This window comes from Peromyscus maniculatus, chromosome 1 (assembly GCF_049852395.1).
Source record: "Peromyscus maniculatus bairdii isolate BWxNUB_F1_BW_parent chromosome 1, HU_Pman_BW_mat_3.1, whole genome shotgun sequence".
NCBI classification, from domain to species: domain Eukaryota; kingdom Metazoa; phylum Chordata; class Mammalia; order Rodentia; family Cricetidae; genus Peromyscus; species Peromyscus maniculatus.
In genome coordinates, this window is record NC_134852.1 from 4,136,610 (window position 1) to 4,157,227 (window position 20,618).

At 38.9% G+C, this 20,618-nt stretch overlaps 1 protein-coding gene across 1 annotated transcript; it reads right to left on the reverse strand.

Annotated features, from left to right (window-relative positions):
• Positions 1–2,395: 2,395 nt before the first annotated feature.
• On the reverse strand, positions 2,396–14,315 carry LOC143272560 (vomeronasal type-2 receptor 116-like). Its single transcript, XM_076568134.1, has 4 exons — positions 13,506–14,315; positions 12,410–12,637; positions 8,880–9,003; positions 2,396–3,800 (listed from the first exon to the last, which is right to left on the reverse strand). The coding sequence occupies exons 1-4, from the start codon at positions 14,244–14,246 to the stop codon at positions 2,881–2,883; spliced, it is 2,013 nt and encodes a 670-aa protein (XP_076424249.1). The 5' UTR covers positions 14,247–14,315; the 3' UTR covers positions 2,396–2,880.
• Positions 14,316–20,618: the final 6,303 nt, after the last annotated feature.

Consider the following 20,618-nt stretch of genomic DNA (forward strand, 5'->3'; position numbering starts at 1 on the left):
CAAATTTTTGTTTGTTTGTTTGTTTTGTTTTTTGAGACAGGGTTTCTCTGTGTAGCTTTGTGCCTTTTCCTGGAATTCACTTGGTAGCCCAGGCTGGCCTCGAACTCACAGATATCTGCCTGGCTCTGCCTTCCGAGTGCTGGGATTAAAGGCATGCGCCACAATCGCCCGGCCCAAAAATGTTTTTAAAAGTTTGTAATCTCCCAAGTGTGGGCCCTTAAAAAAATAAAAATTAGGTTAAATAATTCCTTACTTCTAGAGGGAAAGGCACAAAACAAAGTCTCTCTCTGACAAATAAAATCCACTCTCCAACTATGTAAGAGTTCGATTTTCAATGTCTGGATCCACTTACTATCTTCTGGGCTTCTCCAAAGGGCTTAGGGCACTTCTTCAGCTCCATCATCTGCAGCACACACAGCTTGCCTTCCAGGCTCAGGATGGCTCCACTCTATAGCTGCTTCTGTTCTTGTCAGTCACTCCACAGTACTCACATCAACCACAATGATGGGTCTTCTGCTGCAACGTGGCTGCACTTTCATCAATGCCTATCATGGACTTTCTTCATGGTTCCAAGTCTCAAATTCTCTGTGTGACTCCTTTAATTTTAGACCTTCAACTGCTAGTGTAATTCTTCCTTCACAAATGGCATCTCCTGGCTTCTCACAGTGCCAAGACTCAGCTGGAATCCATGGCCAAATCATGCCTTCAAAACCAGTACCACCTGGGTGACTCTCACACCATCAAATTTGACTGCCAGCATGAAATACAACTGCCTCTGGAACACAGCGTCCATGTGCCATCAGGAACCACTTCTCAGAAGATTTCAACTCAGCAATGCTGGGCTTTTTTTTGAGACATGGTTTCTCATTGTACTTTTAATACCTGTCCTTGAACTCATTCTATAGCCTAGGCTGGCCTTGAACTCACAGAAATCTGCCTGGCTCTGCCTCCTCTGTGCTGGGATTAAAGGCAAGCACTACCACCACCGAGGGCTGTTCTTAATCACCACTATTTCCTCAATTACAACCAACCAGCATCCAGTATCTCAGTAAAACAAAGATTTCCCTTTAGCAATTTAGATATTTTGTTAATCATAGCAGGTTATTCAGCCCCAGATAACCAGGGCCACAGAATCTTAATTCAAAATAACAAATGGCCCCAATAGAGTCTTTAAACTTCCCTCTGAAACTTCACAAGCCATGCTCCCATCTTCTGCATTGCACTCAACATTCTTATATTCCTAGCTAGTATGGAACAGCGCCCATTAGGTAAACCCTCAAAGGATTTTCTTACACAATGTTTCAAAGTCCCTCCATAGTCCTCCTACAAAACAACATGGTCAGGTCTGTCAAAGCAAGACCCGACTCCTGGTACTACCTTGTCTTAGTTAGAGTTTCTATAGCTACAATAAAACAACATGGCCAAAAACCAAGTTGGAAAAAAAGGCTTATTTTGCATACACTTTCACATTTGAGTCCATCATTGCAGGAAGCCAGGACCAAAATCAAACAGGAACTTAGGCAGAGGCCATGGAGAGGTGCTGCTTACTGCCTTGTTCAGCCTGCTTTCTTATAGAACTCAGGGCCACCAGCCTAGGAATGTCACCACCCTCTTTGAACTAGGCCCTCTGCTAAAGTGAAACCTTTGTTTTACTGAGATACTGGATGCTGGTTGGCTGAGTTGAGAAATTAGTGGTGATTAAGAAGAGCCCTCGGTGGTGGTAGTGCTCACCTTTAATCCAAGCACTCAGGAGGCAGGGTAGAATGCATGTGTAACAGTACATGACCAACAGAAAATGAACTCTGTGGCATCTTTGGATGTTTCTTGTCTCACGATATCATGTCAAGGTGTTTTCCTTTTTTCTTTGTTGTTTTAATCTTTTTTGTTTGTTTTATATTGATTTTTTTTCTAATTTTTTTCTTCTCTCATTTTAGCCTACTAGTTTCTTTGACTATGTACAATGGCTACCACTTTACAGTTTTTATGGGACTGAGAATGTGCAACCAAGTGGGTCTTGGATTTATCTGACTTTTCTTGGGCTCCTTTCATTCTTTTTGTTTGTTTTGTTCAATCTAATGTGTTATTGTTTTGTTTTTTTCTTGGTATGTTTTATTTTATTATTATCCCACAGAAATCTCTTTATTTTCTAGTGATAGAAAAGGTTTGGATTCTGGTGTGTGTGTGTGTGTGTGTGTGTGTGTGTGTGTGTGTGTGTGTGTGTGTGTGCATAACAGTCCTTGGAGGTCCAAAGAGGACATTGACCCATGGAGATACTGTTACGGCGGGGGTGGGGGGGTGGGGGGGTGGAGGGTGTAAACTACATTTTATGATGTCTGTGTATTGAACTCTGACACTTTACAAGAGTGGTACATGATTTAGTCTGCTGAGACATCTCTCCAGTTTCTGCAATATTCTGCAATATCTGTTTATTGAAACATCCATGTCACTCCTAAGTTCTACCTCATTAAATCCAAAGATGCATCAGGATTCTGTACTCTTTCTGACTACAAGGGGTAGCATTTTGTTGCCTTCATCTGCAAACATGAGGTCATAAACTTCCTAAAATTTCTGCAATTATCAATTGCTGTCAAATTCTTACATTCACTAAGTTATCAAAAAGAAACCTCTGAGTTAATTTCAAATCTTATTACATTTTAGAGACAAAAAGAACACTTCCACTCATCACTAATGTCCAAAAGCAAAGTCCTGTAGAAATTAGTGGCTGAGAAGAAAGTTATAGGAGACAATATAAAAGTAGCATACATGACACTGATAAACAACACCATTAGAAGAAACAGTGAGGGTCATTAGCTAATGAATAATCTTGCATTGTATCCTAATAGTTGGTTCTGTACCAACATTACATTTGTCAGTTAAAATTTATGAAATGTGAGTCCGGGAAAATGTTTTCTCCCTTAACTTTTGAAGAGAATTTCTCTCTGGTCTTATCAAAATTATGTAGCACTTGGGGACAAAGATGCATGCCAGCAAGCCAGCACTGGAGGCTAAGATGGAGAAGACCTCCACAGCCACCATGACCTTGCCCTTGGTGCTGTGGTAGACAGGGAGAAAAGTGACCCAGACACTACAGAACAACAGCATGCTGAATGTCAAGAATTTGGCTTCATTGAATGTGTCAGGGAGATTCCTGGCCAAGAAAGCCACAGTGAAACTCCCCAGGGCCAGAGAGCCCAGGTATCCTAAGACAGAATAGAAAGCAGTTACTGAGCCCTTGTTGCACACAATGATGATGTGGCCATGCTCAGAGTATGTATCAATTTCAACTGAGGGAGGAGATACACCCAGCCAGAATGCACACAGAAGAATTTGGATGATGATGCAGATGGGAATGATGTAGGTTGGTGCCCCTGACACCAGGAACCACTTCATCCTTTGTCCAGGAGTAGTGACTTTGAAAGCCAAAACCACAGTAATTGTCTTGGCCAACACAGTGGAAACAGCCACAGTGAATGAAACTCCATATGTTATTTGCTGCAGGATACAGGTAGCTGAGTTAGGATGGCCAATGAAGAGCAAGGAGCAGAGGAAGCAGAAGATGAGGGAGATGAGCAGGATGTAGCTGAGAGTGAGGTTATTGGCCTTCACAATGGGAGTGTCTTGGTGCTTCACAAAGATCCCAAGAACCAGAACGGTGAATGTAGACAAACCCAAGGCCATACAGGACAGAGTCATCCCCAAGGGGTCATCAAAGGCCAGAAAGGTCACATCTTTGTACAGGCAGTGGTTCTGCTCTGCATTGGCATACTGGTCCTCTGGACACTTCATGCACTGATCCATATCTGATGCAGAAAGAAAAAGTATTGTTAGTGCAACTTCAGCATTCCTTATGGACAGGCCACACCAGTGTATTCTGTATTTTGAAATCTTTAAAACATCCACATACTTTATTGATAAAGATGTAGTTGAGACTTTTCTGAAGAGCATTGCATCCATATCATAATGCCTATCTTCTTCAAGGACAAACACAGATCCTATTGATACACTATAATATGAATCTTTCTGTCTGGATTAGAAGTGATGCTCTCAAGAGAGATGGAGACTTGGTCTTATCCAGGATTAAACCTTTTATAGGTTTTTTTATTCCCATATGATCATCACCAAACACACGAGTAGCCAAGCAATAGCAAGTAGAATCGTGTGTGTGTGTGTGTGTGTGTGTGTGTGTGTGTGTGTGTGCAAGTGCATATATATGTGAAAGCAGTAAATGAAAAATAGTGTTTGAAAATAGTAAATGAAAAAGAGCTCATGAGTTTGAGAGTTTTGTTGCATGTGATGTGTGGAAAATAGAATGAGGAGAGAGGGTGTTTTTTTTTCCATCACAGGCAATTTATTTTGTTCTATTCATTCACAGTTAATACAGAAAACACTTGGAAACATTTCCATATAATGTTTGACACAGAAATCATCAAATAGAAGTATACAATGTTGACAGGAGACAGTACATTTATAATTTATAACCCCAAATGTATTTATAAATTAGAAATGGAAAGATCTACAAATGAAATTATGAAGGTTCACCAAAGTCATTTAATCTGTCAGTTTCTCATTCATTTTTATGTCTTAATAATATTCTATTGTATGGATAAGCCACATTTTATTTCTCTCCAGTATTTGATAGCTATTTGAGTTGTTTTAACTTTTTTACTATTAGCAACACACTGCTGTAAACCTTCATGTACATGTTTCATAGGTGCACATTTTCAGTAGTTTGAGGATATATTCCTAAGGGTAGAATTGTTGAGTAACAGAGTAACAATGTTTTGCATTTTGACCAACCACCAAACTGTTTTGCCAAAGTGGAACACCATTTTAAAATCTCACCAAATCCTTGTTTTTAAGGCTCTGATTTTTGTACAAATGCATTCAATCATTCTGTCAGTCCAAACCAGGAAAAGTAAGCTATAGTTCAGAGCTGTTCTATTCCATTTACTAGAGAGGGTTGTTTTATAATTATGAAATTCTCAAGAAAAATTATTTAAATATGATGCCCTTAGTTGTGTCCTCATCAGGGAATAGGGATAGCAAATAGTTTATAAAATGAATTAATCCTACTCTTAAGGTAGAAAACTCAATACATACATAGCACCGAGTAGTCTTGTATCTTATACCACCACCTTAGTGAGCACAGGACACTTGTTTATTTCCCTAATTTCCTTCTATATGAGACCTGTGTCAGGACCCACCCCCACATTTTCCCCCTGGGTGTTTTTGGGGAGTGAGGAATGAGAGATTTAGATAGAATTATAAAGGGGAGAGAGAGAGAGAGAGAGAGAGAGAGAGAGAGAGAGAGAGAGAGAGAGAGAGAGAGAGAGAGAGAAACACAGGATAGCCTCAGAGGGGCCTAGATCCTAATCCACTAGCTCAGAACTTTATTCCAAAGGGCTTTTTATATCAATGCCAAGGGAGGAGGCAAAAGACCTCTTTCTTACTAGATACAACTAAAGGTAGACCCTACAAAACAGCTAGTAGCCAGGCCTGAGGTCCAATCATCCTCTTAGGAAGCCATGCTGGTAAAGCAAGCTCAGATATCACTAGGAAACCTCTGTGGGATCCAACAGACCTGGGTTCTACTAATATACTCAATGGTGAAGGAGTTTTTGGTAAAACAGCATGAACAAGGCAACATGAGAACTCCCAAGTGAGAGTGGTAATACAGAATATTTGAATTGAGCAATAATACCCCATTCATAAGTTGTAATTTCCACCACAGCAAGTAAGTGAAATATGATTGGAATTGTGCTAAATTGTGGATAATAAGTGAGAGCAATGATGTGCTTCCAGGATTTTAAGTCATTCCATGAATAAAACCAACCAGCATTTATGGACAGCTATGATTGCATTTTTGGTTTGTTGTTCTTTAAGGGGCTGGAAAGATGGCTCAGCTGTTAAGAACATGGTCTGCTCTTACAGGAGGCCTAAGTCCAGTTCCAAGAATATGTGAGGTGCCATATTACTACCTGTAACTCTGGTACAAAAGGCATCAGATGCCTCAGGTAGATGTCACATGGACCTGGCCCTGTATGGACTTACTACCCTCTACATATGCCTAATTCAAATATTCATAAACATAAAGATTTTGGGTTTTTTTGGTATTTATTATTATAAATGTCCTTTATAGTCATTATCTTTAATTAATTTTATTACAATCTGTTTTTTAAACGTGTGTGTGTGTGTGTGTGTGTGTGTGTGTGTGTGTGTGTAAAGCACAAGTTGTCAAGAAGCCATCTTGTAGGAATTGGCTCCATCTCATTCCAATAGACATCTTTTGATGAATTCAGGTCATCAGACTTGTGGCAAGAGATTTACATGCTAATTCTTCTCATTGACCCTAAATTGTCTTTTTTTAAAAAATTAGTTATTTATTATGTATACAGTGCTCAGCCTGCGTGTATGCCTGCACACAAGAAGAGGGCACCGAATCTCATTACAGATAGTTGTGAGCCACTGGGTAGTTTCTGGAAATTGAACACAAGACCTCTAGAAGAGCATCCCATGTTCTTAACCGCTGAGACATCTCTCCAACACCCTAAATGTTGTTTTTAAATGTTCTTTGCATTATACACAATGACTGGCAATAAAAGTCAAAAACAATTATTGACTCTCCTTTGAATTTGGCCATCTCCAAACCAATAGCGAGTTGACTTATATGGATTGTGTATGCGAAACTATCATTGGAAAATTGTGACTGTTTCTTTTCCCTACAAAACTATTTTATCAGCTTGGTGATGGTGGCCCACGCCTTTAATCCCAGAGGAAGGCGGATCTCTGGGGGTTCAAGGCCAGCCTGGGAAACAGAGTGAGTTCTAGGAAAGGTGCAAAGCTACACAGAGAAACCCTGTCTCAAAAAACCAAAAAAAAAAAACTATTTTATCTATATTATTGTGACATTCATTGCTACTGTGTACAGAAATCTTAAGAGGGACACCTGTCTTTCTCTACATCAAGTGTCCACACTTTTCCCCATTTTTTATATGAAATCAAGTGCTGCCTCGTGTTTAGCTGTTTCTAGTAATTTTACCCACAGTTACTACTCTTTAGCCATCACAACCTACAATGGCATCAGTCTCAAAACACTCTGTGAACCTCCCTCACATGGAAGTAACAGCATTTGCATCCTCCCAAAGTTTCCTTAGCAGGCTCCCATTGCAGCCTTATGGTACCACCCTGAATTCACATCTTCATGCTGTCTTCCCCACACACTTGTCAGCTAAATGACAAGATAAAGTACTAGCAATTCATCTAATGCTCTATAAAAAGCATGCCCACCACCACACAATACTTATTTACCATTCCAATATATGGTGACTCTGTGGTGGTATTGTGTTCCCCAAAATATTGTGGACCCTAATAAACTTACCTGGGGTCAGAGAACGGAACAGCCACTAGATTCAAAGGCTAGAAAATGGTGGAACACATGCCTTTAATTCTAGCATTCCAGAGGTAGAAATCCCTCTGGATCTCTGTGAGTTCAAGGCCACATTGGAAACAGCCAGGCATAGTGACACACGCCTTTAATCCCAAGAAGTGAGCCTTTAATCCCAGGGAGCGATGGCAGAAATCCTAAAGATATATAAGGCGGGAAGACCAGAAACTAGAAGCATTTGGCTGGTTAAGCTTTTAGGCTCTTTTTTAGCTCCAGTTCAGCTGAGACCAATTCTGGACGAGGACTAAGAGGCTTCCAGCCTGAGGAAACAGGATCAGCTGAGGAACTGGCAAGGTGAGATAGCTGTTGCTTGTTCTGCTTCTCTGATCTTCCAGCATTCACCACCATATCTGGCTCCAGGTTTGATTTTATTAATAAGACCTTCTAAGATTCCTGCTACTTGACTCAATACATTTCTTTGTCAACAATATTTGTGGGCAGTGGCAAGAACAAATTGTGTAGGATTCATGACTTCATTGGCAGGAGATGACTGAACAGTTAAGAGTGCTTACAGCTCTGCAGAGAACAAGGGTTTGGACTCAGCATCCATGTGCAAGCTTACACCTGTCTATATCTCAAATTCAAGGGGCTTGTATGCACTATTTTGGCCTCCACAATCTCCTGCTCATAAACTCACACAGAAACACATAGATACACTCAAGGAGGATAAATGAATAACCAACAATTTACAAATATTTGTGACTACAATCCAGTCTACATGTACCTTTGCAGGTATATAATGATCGGACAGATATAGTGTAGAATTCCCTCACAAGGCTGTGTGATTTTTCAAAACACTTTCTTTTACAAAATTCTACCAGCAATGATTTTACACTGAGTCAAAGGTGTATGTGAAGGCACAGGTTGTTATTTATAAGGACATTATTATTGATCATATACTTGTAAAACAAACTTAGGAAAGGAGTAGATTTTATTTGTGCTCTAAAAGGGCCACAGAACTTAGTACGTCCACAGACATGCCCTAGCTCAACAGACTCCATGATAGAAGTACCACTCAGACTATAAAACTCACCACCTAGCAGCACCACCTGCCAAACTGAAGCAAAGGCCTAATCCATCATAGCCCTTATAGCTCTGGGAAAGTCTCAAAATGTACTAACTTTGCTATTTAGCATCTATGGATATACTTTTGGCTCACTGTTCTTGGTAAATGAAGTATGTCAACCCAGAACATGGTTCTTTTGCTTCAAATCTCACCCTGAGAAAGGCTCACTGCTACACTGGGTTCCTGAACATCAACTGTAGTTGACATCCAGCTAATGATGACTTTATTTGGCTTGAACCTATGTCCCAGTAGTCTTCTGTGGTGAATAACACAGAGCAGTGCAGCCCCCTTCCAGGCCCCTTCGAAAGTGCAGTGTGGATAGCAGAAGTCAATCAGTCTGAAGGATTTCTCCCTGCAGTCAACACTTACCTGTCTCATTGGAAATCTCATTTGCTCGGCAGGGAATGCAATCAAAACAGCAGGCTGCCATTCCTTCTTCTTGGAATTTTCTGAATCCAGGGTGACAATCAACACTGCACACAGCAGAGGGCATCTGAGGAAAAGCAGACAGATGCTGGGCCAGGAGTTTAACTACTCCTTTAATAGTTAGAGCATCACATCATGTTGAGAAGTTAACAAGTTTTCTTTCTATACACAACCAGAGTGAACACATTTCTTTCAGTACTTTGTACAAGGCCACACATGAATAGGTGAGAACAAATTGATGAAATATTGAGGTGCTTCTGAACTACTAAAAGTTCAGGAAGACCTAGGAGTATATGTTGTGTGACCACTGGAATGCCTGAACTGATCACCCTACTCACCCATTGTGTAGCTTAGATTTGTCAACTTGACACAAAGCAGAGATACAAGAAAAAAAGAGAAACTAAATTGAGAAGTTGTCTCTGTCTAATTGGCCTCTGGTCATGTTATTGATCTATTTATGTATTTGCTCATTAATTCTGGAAAGCACCACCATACTTGGTTCCTTTTCTGAATTTAGTGGGAATGCTTTGAGTTTCTTTCCATATAGTACAATGTTGTCCATGTTTTGTCTTATACAAAGTTATTTTGTCAAGAAATGTCCTTTTAATTTTTCAAGGGATTTTTTTTAATGTTTCTTTGTTTGCTTTCTCAGAAGGGATGCTGGACATTGTTCAAGACCTTTTCTCCATCTTTTTCAATGAGCCTACAATTTTTATCCTAGCATATATTTATGTGACATATTATACTTGATTGATTTGTATATGTTGAACCAGCCTTACATCCCTTTAATAAAGTCATCTTGTGTATAGGGACTGATCTTTCTAATGTGCGGTTGAGACCTGCTTGCCACTATTTACTTGAGAATTTCTTCATCCATGTTCATTGATTAGAGTGCAATTTTCTTCTTTCTGATTCACTTTACCTGGAATGGTCTTTTTCCTGTACTGTAGAGAATCTATTCTTATTTATGAGTGCAGTAGCAAGACAGTATTGTTTGTTTGTTTGTTTGTTTTTTTTTTTAAAAAAATTCCTTGTCTGCGTCCTTTGATTAGAGAGTGGGATTCTTCAAATTCAGTTATTAATGAAAACTATTTGGTGATTATTGTCAATTTGTGTTTTGTAAGTTTTGATGTATTTCAAAGCTTTGCTTTTCTGTCTAGTGATCTAGTGTAGTCTACACATTCCTGTGACATCTACTGTTTATTTTAATATTCAGTGTGAAGAAGTGTGAAGTGTAAAGACACTGTGGAATTGTCTTCCTTAGTGATGTTCCAGTAGCTATATATTCCTGCAATTTGTAGTCACCATTACAAGTTTTGCTATCTTTCTAAAATTAAGAAGGATAGCTTTGCTGGGTATAGTAGTTGAACTTGGAAGTTTTGTCTCTGTTTTAAAAACATAATTGATACTCTCTCCTTTTAAAGTGTCTATGAATAAAGCTACTGTGGTTATGATGGGGACTTGCAATGAAATTGACCTTTTCTCTTGTAACCTAAAATTCCTCTTCATTTTGCATAATTGAGATTTTAAGTAATATTAAAAATTCAAACTATCCTTTTCTGAACCTGTCTGTTAGGCCTTCTGACTGCCTCCTGTATCTGGGTGGCCATATTTCCCCATCATTTGGTAAAATTTTGGCTGTCATTTTATGAGAAATACCTATGATGCCTGTAACATGTTGTCCTCCTCTTGTGCCTGTGCTTTCTTATTTTGGTCTTTTACTGATGTCCCCGAAGTCTCTTGTGTTTTCTTCATCCTTCCTTATTGTTTTATCTTTGTCAGAGTTTAAATTAAAATTTATCTGTCTTGTTTCAAGTCCCAATAGCCTGTCTTCTACTTGAGACATTCTCTTAGTAAGAAGTTTTAGACAGTCTGTTATTTGAATTGTTGTGTCTTTCATTTTCAGAAAGTTATTATGAATTCTTCATTTTTATTGTACCTTTATTGAATTTTTGTCACATCTTCACTCAGTTTCTTATTATTTGCAAGTGTTCGTGGTCTAATTGGTTTGTCCTTAGAGGTTATTTGTATGCTCTTTGATTTCTGCAACTTTCTTACAATTATTATTTGAAGTCTTTGTTTAGTATGTCACTGAGTTCACTGTCATGTGAGCCTATGATTCTCCTGCTGCCTCACTGTTTGCAAGTGCCATTTCTGCTTAAAATTGGCATGTCTAGAATACGGTATATATTGTGTTGTTTTTAGTCCTCCCTATCCTTTTGGTTGATGTTTTTATAATGTTCAAGTTAGGCCTGATAGAAGCAGACTTGTGATTTCATTGCTGTCCTCTGATTTTGGGGGACAGGCCAGTAGCTAAAACTTTAACCCATTTGCTTTCTTCTTTGAGCATAAGTTTCTCATCACTGTAAAAATAAAAAATTAACTCTTGATTTAACTCTATCTGAGCAACTTGAGATATCATTTCAGATTAACTTTGCACACTTTCTGGATGTAAACCCCTTTCAAATTCAACATTGTAGTAGGCGATGTAGTTCAGATATTATAAAACCAGACACATCAGAATCAATACCTATATATATCTGGGGACACATAATGGGATATTTTATCTACAAATTTTCTCAAAGCCAAATTATTATGACTATGAGCGCCTGTCCAAACTGATAAGGAAACAATACAAATCTTTTTTGTTTGTTCATTTGTGTGTTTGAATGAGTTATGCAAGAATTAAGGTGCAAATAAATTATCTTCTATTGAGGGGCTCCTTTAGAATTTATGATACAGGACAGTAGAGGTGGCTCAGCAATCTATCACACTTGCTGTTCAATCCTCCACTCCTACACTTTGGGTCAAATTGTATTCAGTTCCTCGTTATCTTAATTCCTCTCCGGGCATATTTAGATACCTCATACTCAAATGGAACACAGATATATACAGGCAAAACATCTACATACAAAACAATAGTCTAAAAAAAGTTATAATTCGTAAAAGATCTAAGGTAGACCATGAAAATGTGATATATTGTTAGAGAAGTGGGGAATTTAGGACATCCTGATCAAAGTGCTTGAATAAAATTATAGAATATAAATTAATGATTTGCATAATTGTTCCTAGTTCAAAATCTTTTCTTACAATTAGCTTCAGTATTTTCAGCATGCAGATTATAGATTCAGCAGAAGAGAAGAAAGGCAATGGGCAGCAATCAGAATTGTACCAAGAGAATATTGATAACTTTACTGGGAATAATATCAAACATTGGTCATCTAGTTTTATATTTGTTTATAAATCAGAGAGTTTCTGATACGATAAAATATATAATATGTGTGTCTTATATTTAAAAAAAATTATTTAAAAAATCATATTTTAAAAAACTAGAAACACCAACTAGAAGTTTAAAATTGAGTCTTTACACGACCATCCATCTAATTTCACTAAGTCACATGGAAACCCAAATGGCCCTCTTGACACTGGTGAAAACTGTGAGGTGTGCAACAGTACATTTTGGTCAGACCCACCTGTCTAGTTCCTGTGGCCCACTCTATCATATCTTCATATAAATGGAGCTGTTGACCATGTGGAAAATATCGCATAAACTCTCCTATTTTCACCTTAAATCCAAAACCATGGGGGAAATTAGAAATGTGGTAAATGCCATACTCGGCTTGCAGTTTTTCTTTCTGATTCATATTTATTACATCTCCAGCAGGATTAACAAAGTGCATATTCTTCAGAAATTGGTGAAGCTGAAAGATAGACAACACTCTTCAATCTATATTACCTTATTTTAGGTCTGAAAATATGTTCTTATTTCATCCTAAGGTAAATTTATTGAAGGTGCCCAAGGGAGAAACTCAATGAAAGCATGTGAATAAATAAAGTCATTGTGTTCCTAGAATTTTAGTTCTCTCAGAGGAAACCCTCAAATACAGACACAGAAATACACACAAACACCAAATATAAATATGCACCATACAGACACACACACACACACACACTTCCACACATACACCCATGCAGAGGCACACACATAATAGAGACACACTCATTCACACACATATACAGTAACACACATGTACAGACAGACCTAAGCAATCAAGTACTGACAGAGACACAGAAACACATAGGCACATAAAGATAAAAAACACACAGAGAGACACATTGATAAAAAAAAAACATTCACGAAGAACACACACAACAAATATATGCTCATATACACAGCCACGAACAAACACAGTAGAGAAATATTCATACATGCAAAGCAGCACATCTATACACATGCATACAAAGTCACAGAAATGCACTGAGACACTCACAAAGACACAAACACAAAGACATACAGAAATCAGACGCAAGTATAATCACACATACAGGTACACAAGTAGATATTGAACTGAATCAGCACTATTTCCTGTAATATAGCTCTCAGAGAATCATGAGGGATAAGGTCCCCAGAGCCTACAGTGGTGTCAAAATCAGGTGAGTACACTTATACACAACATTCCTTATGACAAACACCACATATATGGCAAATATTGGTTTCAGCATGTGAGAGACCCTTTAAGGATTATAACATTGATGACACCAAGTACCATCCATTGGAAGATACAGTACCTGTGAGCAGTCAGAATCCAGTTCTCTTAGAGTATTGATTTTCTGTTTTTCTACTTGTTGAAGAACCATTTCATGGAGAGCATGGGCCATAGCATACGCAGCATTGTATATATCATAAGCATCATCACTAAAGGCCATGTCAAAACTCTGTAGCATTAAGCGTTCACGTGAGACGTTCAATAAGCAGTTCTCCAGTGTCTTACAGTTAGAAGTTGAGGCTTCACAGCTAAAGTACACCCACCCCAGTCCTGCCAGGAACATGTCTGTGTATTTGGAAGGGTTCAGTGTCTGAACAAAATTTTTGAAACCAGAAATCTCAGCATGGTGGTGTTCAAAAGCAAGAGTCCCATGGAATGAGTCAAGTGTGAAGTCTCGCTTACTTGTAGTGACATCCCACTGTGAGGTGGTGACCCATATTCTCTGTATACCCTGTGATTCCCACATTCTAAAGCACACAGCTAGAGTACTGCCTGTGTCACCATAAATGATAACAACATTTGTGGGTGATGTCTCAATTTGGTTGTTATACACTTCAGGTCTTGACATGTATAATTCCATGTTGACTGGGATCATGATCACAAAGGCTAAGCAGACTCTTTGGACTTCAGTTTCTCCTCTCAGATCTGAGAGAAATTGGAGACCCTGGTCATCATCTGAGATGGCCAGCCCAACCCAGTTCCAGTTGAAATGAAGCACCAAAGAGACCATGGCCAGGGCCAGAGCTGTGTCCTTGGGGGCCATCTGATACAGATTGGGAAACTGTTCACGATCACTCAGGATAGGATGGAAAGGTCCATAGGTGAGCTGAAGGACATAAAACACAGGGAGCAGCATGAGGAAGAGCAATGTCAGAAAACTCAATGAGAGCCCTGAGGTGTGTGAAGCACCAGTTTAAAGGACAGGAAGGGCAATTTTTCCCTATTACTACAGTTATACTACACTGTTAGAAACATGAAAAAAATCACTTTCTACAGTTTGTTCAAGGAATATCCCCTTGACTACTAATTCTTCTTCTCATCCATATCCCAAACAATGAATTGGGAATGTCCCATTGAGTGGCTGATTAATTACAGTTGAACTTGATTTACATTAATTTGAAGCCAATCTCCCCCCTTATACTCTCCTCAGCATCACAATTAGCCAAACAATGAGAAAGATTCCATACTTTCCCACCCAAACAACCTCACCTGTGGATGTTTGCAGAACTGCGAAAAATGTGCCAGGCTCAAGGATGGTGCTAACATTGGTCCTGTAATCATTACACAGCATGGCCTCTTTTCTTTACAGATGTAGTTAAGGGGAAATATACGCCATTCTACAAAATTTTGAAATGCTTGTTTATCATGATCTGTGTCAGTGACGATGTAAAATGTGAGAGACATATTTGGTAGAAGATATAGATTCCTGTTGATTTCTTCCACTGCAAAAGCCAAAGGCAGAGCAAACTGGTAGTTTTCAGGTGCTAGTCTGAAAATAAGGGCACAGGATTTAGTACGGATAAGGCTCTATAGATGAAAGCTTTGTAGTTAATACAAGGATTATCATGCATTCGATGGCATTTTCAGATATAGCTTGACAAATTCCCCTGTGTTGTAAGGTTGGAAAAACAGGAGATGCTTGAGAGCTTGAAAAAAACCCAAAATGTTGATGAGAGTGGATGTCACAAAAATGAGAAATGTGTTCTTGTCCACTTTGACAGAGAATTTCATCTTGGCAATTTGAGTACTGGATGCACATTTGATAGATGATATGTGTGTGTGTGTGTGTGTGTGTGTATCTGTAGGAAGCTTGAGAATGCAGTTCTCATGGGGGCCAGAAGAGGAAGCTGGATCCTGCAGAGCTGGGATTTTAAGTGGTTTTGAGGTGCCTGCCAACATGGGTGGTTGAAACTGAACTCAGATCCTTTGAAAGATCAGCAAGTGCTCTTAACTTTTGACTTGTGTCTACAGCCCCAGTTTATTACTACTTTCTATATTCTAGATATTCTTCAGTCTAGTATAGCCAGTAGATATTTTTCCATCTATGTGGGCTGCTTCTTAACATGCTAATAACATTTTTAATGCAAAAAAATAGTTTTACGCAATCACACTTGTTAAAATATGGTTTTATTTCCTGAGTTATTCTATATATTTAGATGTTTTCTTTATCAGATTCATGCTTTCTGGACTTACACTAAAAATTTTGGTCTATTTGGACTTGATTTTGGAACAAGACAATGGTTGGAAAATACTTCTTTTCAACCTCTGGTTGGCAAATTTTCCACTAGCATTTCTTGAGTAGGCTATGTCTTCTCCATTTTATATATGGGGGGATAGCCTACTCTTAAATTGAATTTTTTCCCAGAGGGTATTTTGATAATGTTTTTCTCTTCTCACAGTTTCTCCTGGGTCCTCCTCAACTACCTACCTACTTTATATTGTTTTTTTTCTCTATTATTCTTTAAAAACAAAACCAAAAAGCAGAGAAAAATGCAGAGAACATCGCAAGGGGGTTTAGGGATTCAGCTTATTAGTAGAGCACTTGCCTAGCAAAGTGCAAGGCCTTGGATTTGGTTCTTGGTTCTGTAAAGAAAAAAAAGAAAAAATCATAAAAATAAAAATTAAAATAAACATCTAAAACCAAATAGACATCTCTTTCCATAAGTTGCTATGTGAAGTGTCTCTTATGACAATAGGTTTAGATAATCAGTTTATGAGTATGGAGGAATATCATTAGAAATCATTTCACTGGCTTTTTTTCCCATTCATGTTTTGTTCTATCCCAGGTCTCTGGGATATCCTGATTCTTAGTCCTGGTCCTCATGGGGGATTTCCCCTCATGGAATGGGTCTCCAGCTGTGCCAGTCATTTGTTGGTCACTCGCACAATTCCTGCACCATCTGTACCCCAACATACCTTGTAGGTGGGACAAATTGTAACAATCAAACATTGAGCACAGCGTGGGGAATACTGCAGAAGAGGAAGAGGAAGGATTGTAAGACCCAGTGGTGTCAAGAGCACCACAAGAAAACCCACAGAATCAACTAACCTGGGCTCAGAGAAGTTCACAGAGACTGAAAGGACAACCAGGGAGCCTACATAGGATTGACCTAGACTCTCTGCCTGTTTGTTACAGTTGTGTAAATTGGTCTTCATTACACAGCAGGAGGATGTCTCTGACTCTGATGCCTGCTTTTGGGACCCCTTTCTCCTGTTGGACTTCCTGATCCAACCAAGGTGATATTTTATTTGTCCTATACCTCCGTGGGATAGTCTGTATGTCAAATGCTCTGATTGGTCAATAAATAAAACACTGGTTGGCCAGTGGCCAGGAAGGAAGTATAGGCAGGACTATCAGAGAGGAGAATTGAGAGAACAGGAAGGTGGGAGGACACACTGCCAGCTGCCGCCAGGACAAGCAGCATGTGAAGATGCTAGTAAGCCACAAGCCACGTGGTAAGGTATAGATGTATAAAAATGGATTAATTTAACATGTAAGAACTGGAGATCTAGAAGCCTGAGCATTAGGGCAAACAGTTTAAATAATATAAGAGTCTGCATGTTTATTTTATAAGTGGGCTGTCGGGCTGCGGTGACTTGGTGGGAGTTTGAGAGAAATTCTCAAGCTACACTATAATGTGATTTTATTTGTATGTTAATAGATAAAGTTGCCTCAGGTTCAGAGCTAATAGCAAGCCATAGCAAGAGCCAGGCATTGGTGGCACACACCTTTAATCCCGATCAAAATACAGACAGATCTCTGTATGTTCAAGGATACAGCCAGCATGGAGACACACACCTTTAATCTCCATACCAACCATAGAAGACCTGGAGGTCTGTATAGACAGGCAGTGATGTGGAGGTCATGTGGTTGGGTTTGCAACCAATGAGAAGCACAACAGAATGTCAATAAAAAGACAGATACACAGGAAGTAGGTCTCTTGCTGAGGGGAAGGACAGCAGCAGCAGTGAAGGGTAAGAAAGAGATTTTAGCATCAGCTCTTATCTACTGCTCTGACCTCTTGGGCTTTTAACTCTGCATTTGGCTCTGTGTATCTTATTTAATAAGACTGTTACATCTACATTTGGCACCCATGTGGTAAGAATTTATTAAAAACTACTTGGTTGGCTTAACTTGGCTGCCTGGTTTCCCACCTCAGCGGGCCCAGCTCCCTGCCTGGGCCTACCTCGGCCTAGTAGACCAACCATAGCTACAAGCGGTTACCAGCAGCTGGTGCTACAAACTAGTCAGGCCTGCTGGAGTTACCAGCCAGCTGCACTCGAATGCAATTGCAAATAGAGTTGCTTTTGGCTGAAACGTGAAGTATGTGGTCAGAGCTTAAGGAAGCCAGAGCCCAGGCTCAACTCAGCTCAAGCGGGAACATGTTGTTGGATTTAAGCTTTTACTAGAACTCGTGGCTATGCTTTTTTGCTTGATTCATTTATCTCTCTCTCTCTCTCTCTCTCTCTCTCTCTCTCTCTCTCTCTCTCTCTCTCTGGATTCACACCGCAGATGCTAGGTAGCTAGTATGAAATTCCCTCACATTTGTACAGTTCTATGCATACTTGATAATTCAATTAAGATATCAGATAGATTTCGGGAAAAACTATTTAAAAGTGAATTTTTTCCAAATTAAAAAATATGGGTTTTATGTGTATATTGGAAGAAAACTGGACTTTGTTTGAAAACATTTTAGGCAGTCTGAAAATACAACAACTATATGAGAAAATTAATGCTGATGGGATTATGCATATTAATACTTTACTTATTCTTACTTTAGTATAAAAAAATAGTCAACTTAAGTGCCAGGATAAAAGCTTTAGAAAATCCTGTTAAACCTGTTAAAATGAATTATAGAGAAATTCAGATTCAGACAGAAGAACTTAACAGTGAAATTGTTTCAGGATTGGATTATAAGGTTACAGAAAGAAAGCCTGTTTTCACACAATCACCCTTAATTTATCCGGTAATCATACAGCGGCTACCTGGTCAAGTGAATACACAAAATATTTGGTCTCCAATTGAAATGTTAGATTTACAAAGGTTTAAGGAGGCAGTACTATCTTATTGCATGCATTCCCCATTTGTAAAGCAAATGTTAAACTCCCAGTCGACTTAAAATAAGATTATACCACAGGACTGGAGAGAGTTGATAAATGCTGTTCTGGTATCCGGGGCAGAGCTGCACTGGCAAATGTGGTTCAAAGAGATAGATAAAAACATAGAAAATCAATGGAGGGCTAAAGGTAATCAAATCTCTCAGGATCAGCTTGTTGAAAAAAGCCAAAATGACACAATACAAACAAAATGTTTATATGATCTCCAATCCCTAATTCTATGTTGAATGGCAGCCTTGAATGCATGGAACAGAATTGAGAATCCAAGAAAGAAAACTGAGTCATTTAAAATGGTTATACAGGGCCCAAAAGAGTCCTTCATGGGTTTCTTACAAAGACTAATTTCAGCAGAAAAGAGAATGGTCATGAATTCAGAAGCTAGATAGATAATAATAAAATTTTTGGCTTTTGAGAACTCGAATACAGCATGCAAGAGAATAATTAGGCTGTTAAAGGCAAGGTCTGCACCCCTGGAAGATTGGATTAGGGATATGTTTAATGTTGAGGCTCATGACAATGATGATATGTGGATAGGAGAAGCAATTTCAAGAGGTTTGAGGTAAGTCAGAACTTTTGGATTTGGAAAGTAAGGACATTTGAAAAGGGACTATAAACAAGGCATTCCTAGAAACAATGTTTCTTCAAGTAACAATGGCAACAGCATTCCCCTTCCTTCTGGATTATGCAGAAGGTGTGGTAAGGGAAAACACTGGACCAAGGAATGTAGATCAACAAGGAACATGCAAGGTAATACGTAGCCTCAGGCTTCAGGTAACTCCCAGAGGGGCCTAAGGCAGACCCCATCAGCAAATCCAGCTCAGACCTTTCCTGCAGTCATAGAGGAAATTCCTACTCAGAGCAATTAAATAACCCAATGCCTATTGGAATAAACCAGCCTGCTCGGGGTATGGAACAACTGAGACAGAGAGAACAGAAAATTCAGGAGAAACCATGAAGAAATTTTTTTTGGCAAACTTCCATAAATGAACAAAGACCAAAATTAATGATAAAAATAAATGGTGTTTTGTTGCCTGGTCTGTTACACACAGGTGCTGATGTGATCATAACTGAACCAAAATTTTGGCATTCAACTTGGCCTCTTCAGGAGGTAAAAGTTCAGCTGTTAGGGAGTGGAACATTATTACAAGTGAAACAAAAGTGCAAGATGGCTCAAATATATAGGTCCAGAAGGACAGAGAGGAAAATAAAAACCATATGTGGCTACCATAGCTATGAACCTGTGGGGTCGAGACTTGTTGCAACAATGGAATACTCAGATTAACATCCCTCCAATCTCAGAAACAAATCATAAACTAGCACATGTTTTTGAGAGAAATATTAGAAGATATTGTTCTAATGGGTGGTCACCAGCCATCCATATTATACAAGAACAGAGCACAACAACTGATGATCTTCCAGACATACCAACAGCTCTACCTTTAAAAAGGTTAACAGACAAGCCTACATGGGTTCAGCGATGCCATTTAACAACAGAGAAACTCCAGGCTTTAGAAGAGCTGGTAGAACAGTTAAATGTTCTGCATATTGAAGAATCAACCAGCCCTTGGAATTCTCCTGTATTTGTTATTAAAAAGAAATCTGGTAAATGGGGAATAGTAACAGACCTTAGAGCAATTAACAAATCAATTCAGCCTATGGGCTCTCTAGAATCTGGGATGCCTTTGCCTACTCTGTTACCAAAAGGATGGCCTCTCATAGTTATTGTTTTAAAAGACTGTTTCTTTTCAGTACCCTTACAAGAAAAAGACAGAGAAAGATTTGCTTTCACAGTGCCTACTTACAATAATTCTCAACCAGTTAAGAGATATCAATGGAGGGTCCTCCCACAGTGAATGTTGAACAGCCTAACCCTGTGACAATATGTTCTACAACAATCATTGGAAGTGATAGGTTAAAAAATTTTCTAAATCTATAATTTATCATTATTTGGATAATGTTTTACTAGCCGACCCAAATACAGATACTTTAGAAAAAATGTTTGAGGAAGTAAAGAAAA

What these genes read in the sequence shown, in the direction of transcription:
- LOC143272560 (XM_076568134.1), bottom strand. Translation starts at nt 14,246, where the DNA reads ATGGCCCCCAAGGACACAGCTCTGGCCCTGGCCATGGTCTCTTTGGTG. An exon ending in GGGCCACAGGAACTAGACAG is followed by an intron (nt 9,004 to 12,409) that starts GTGGGTCTGACC and finishes GCTTTTCCTCAG; the next exon opens with ATGCCCTCTGCTGTGTGCAG. An exon ending in TGAGATTTCCAATGAGACAG is followed by an intron (nt 3,801 to 8,879) that starts GTAAGTGTTGAC and finishes TTTCTGCATCAG; the next exon opens with ATATGGATCAGTGCATGAAG.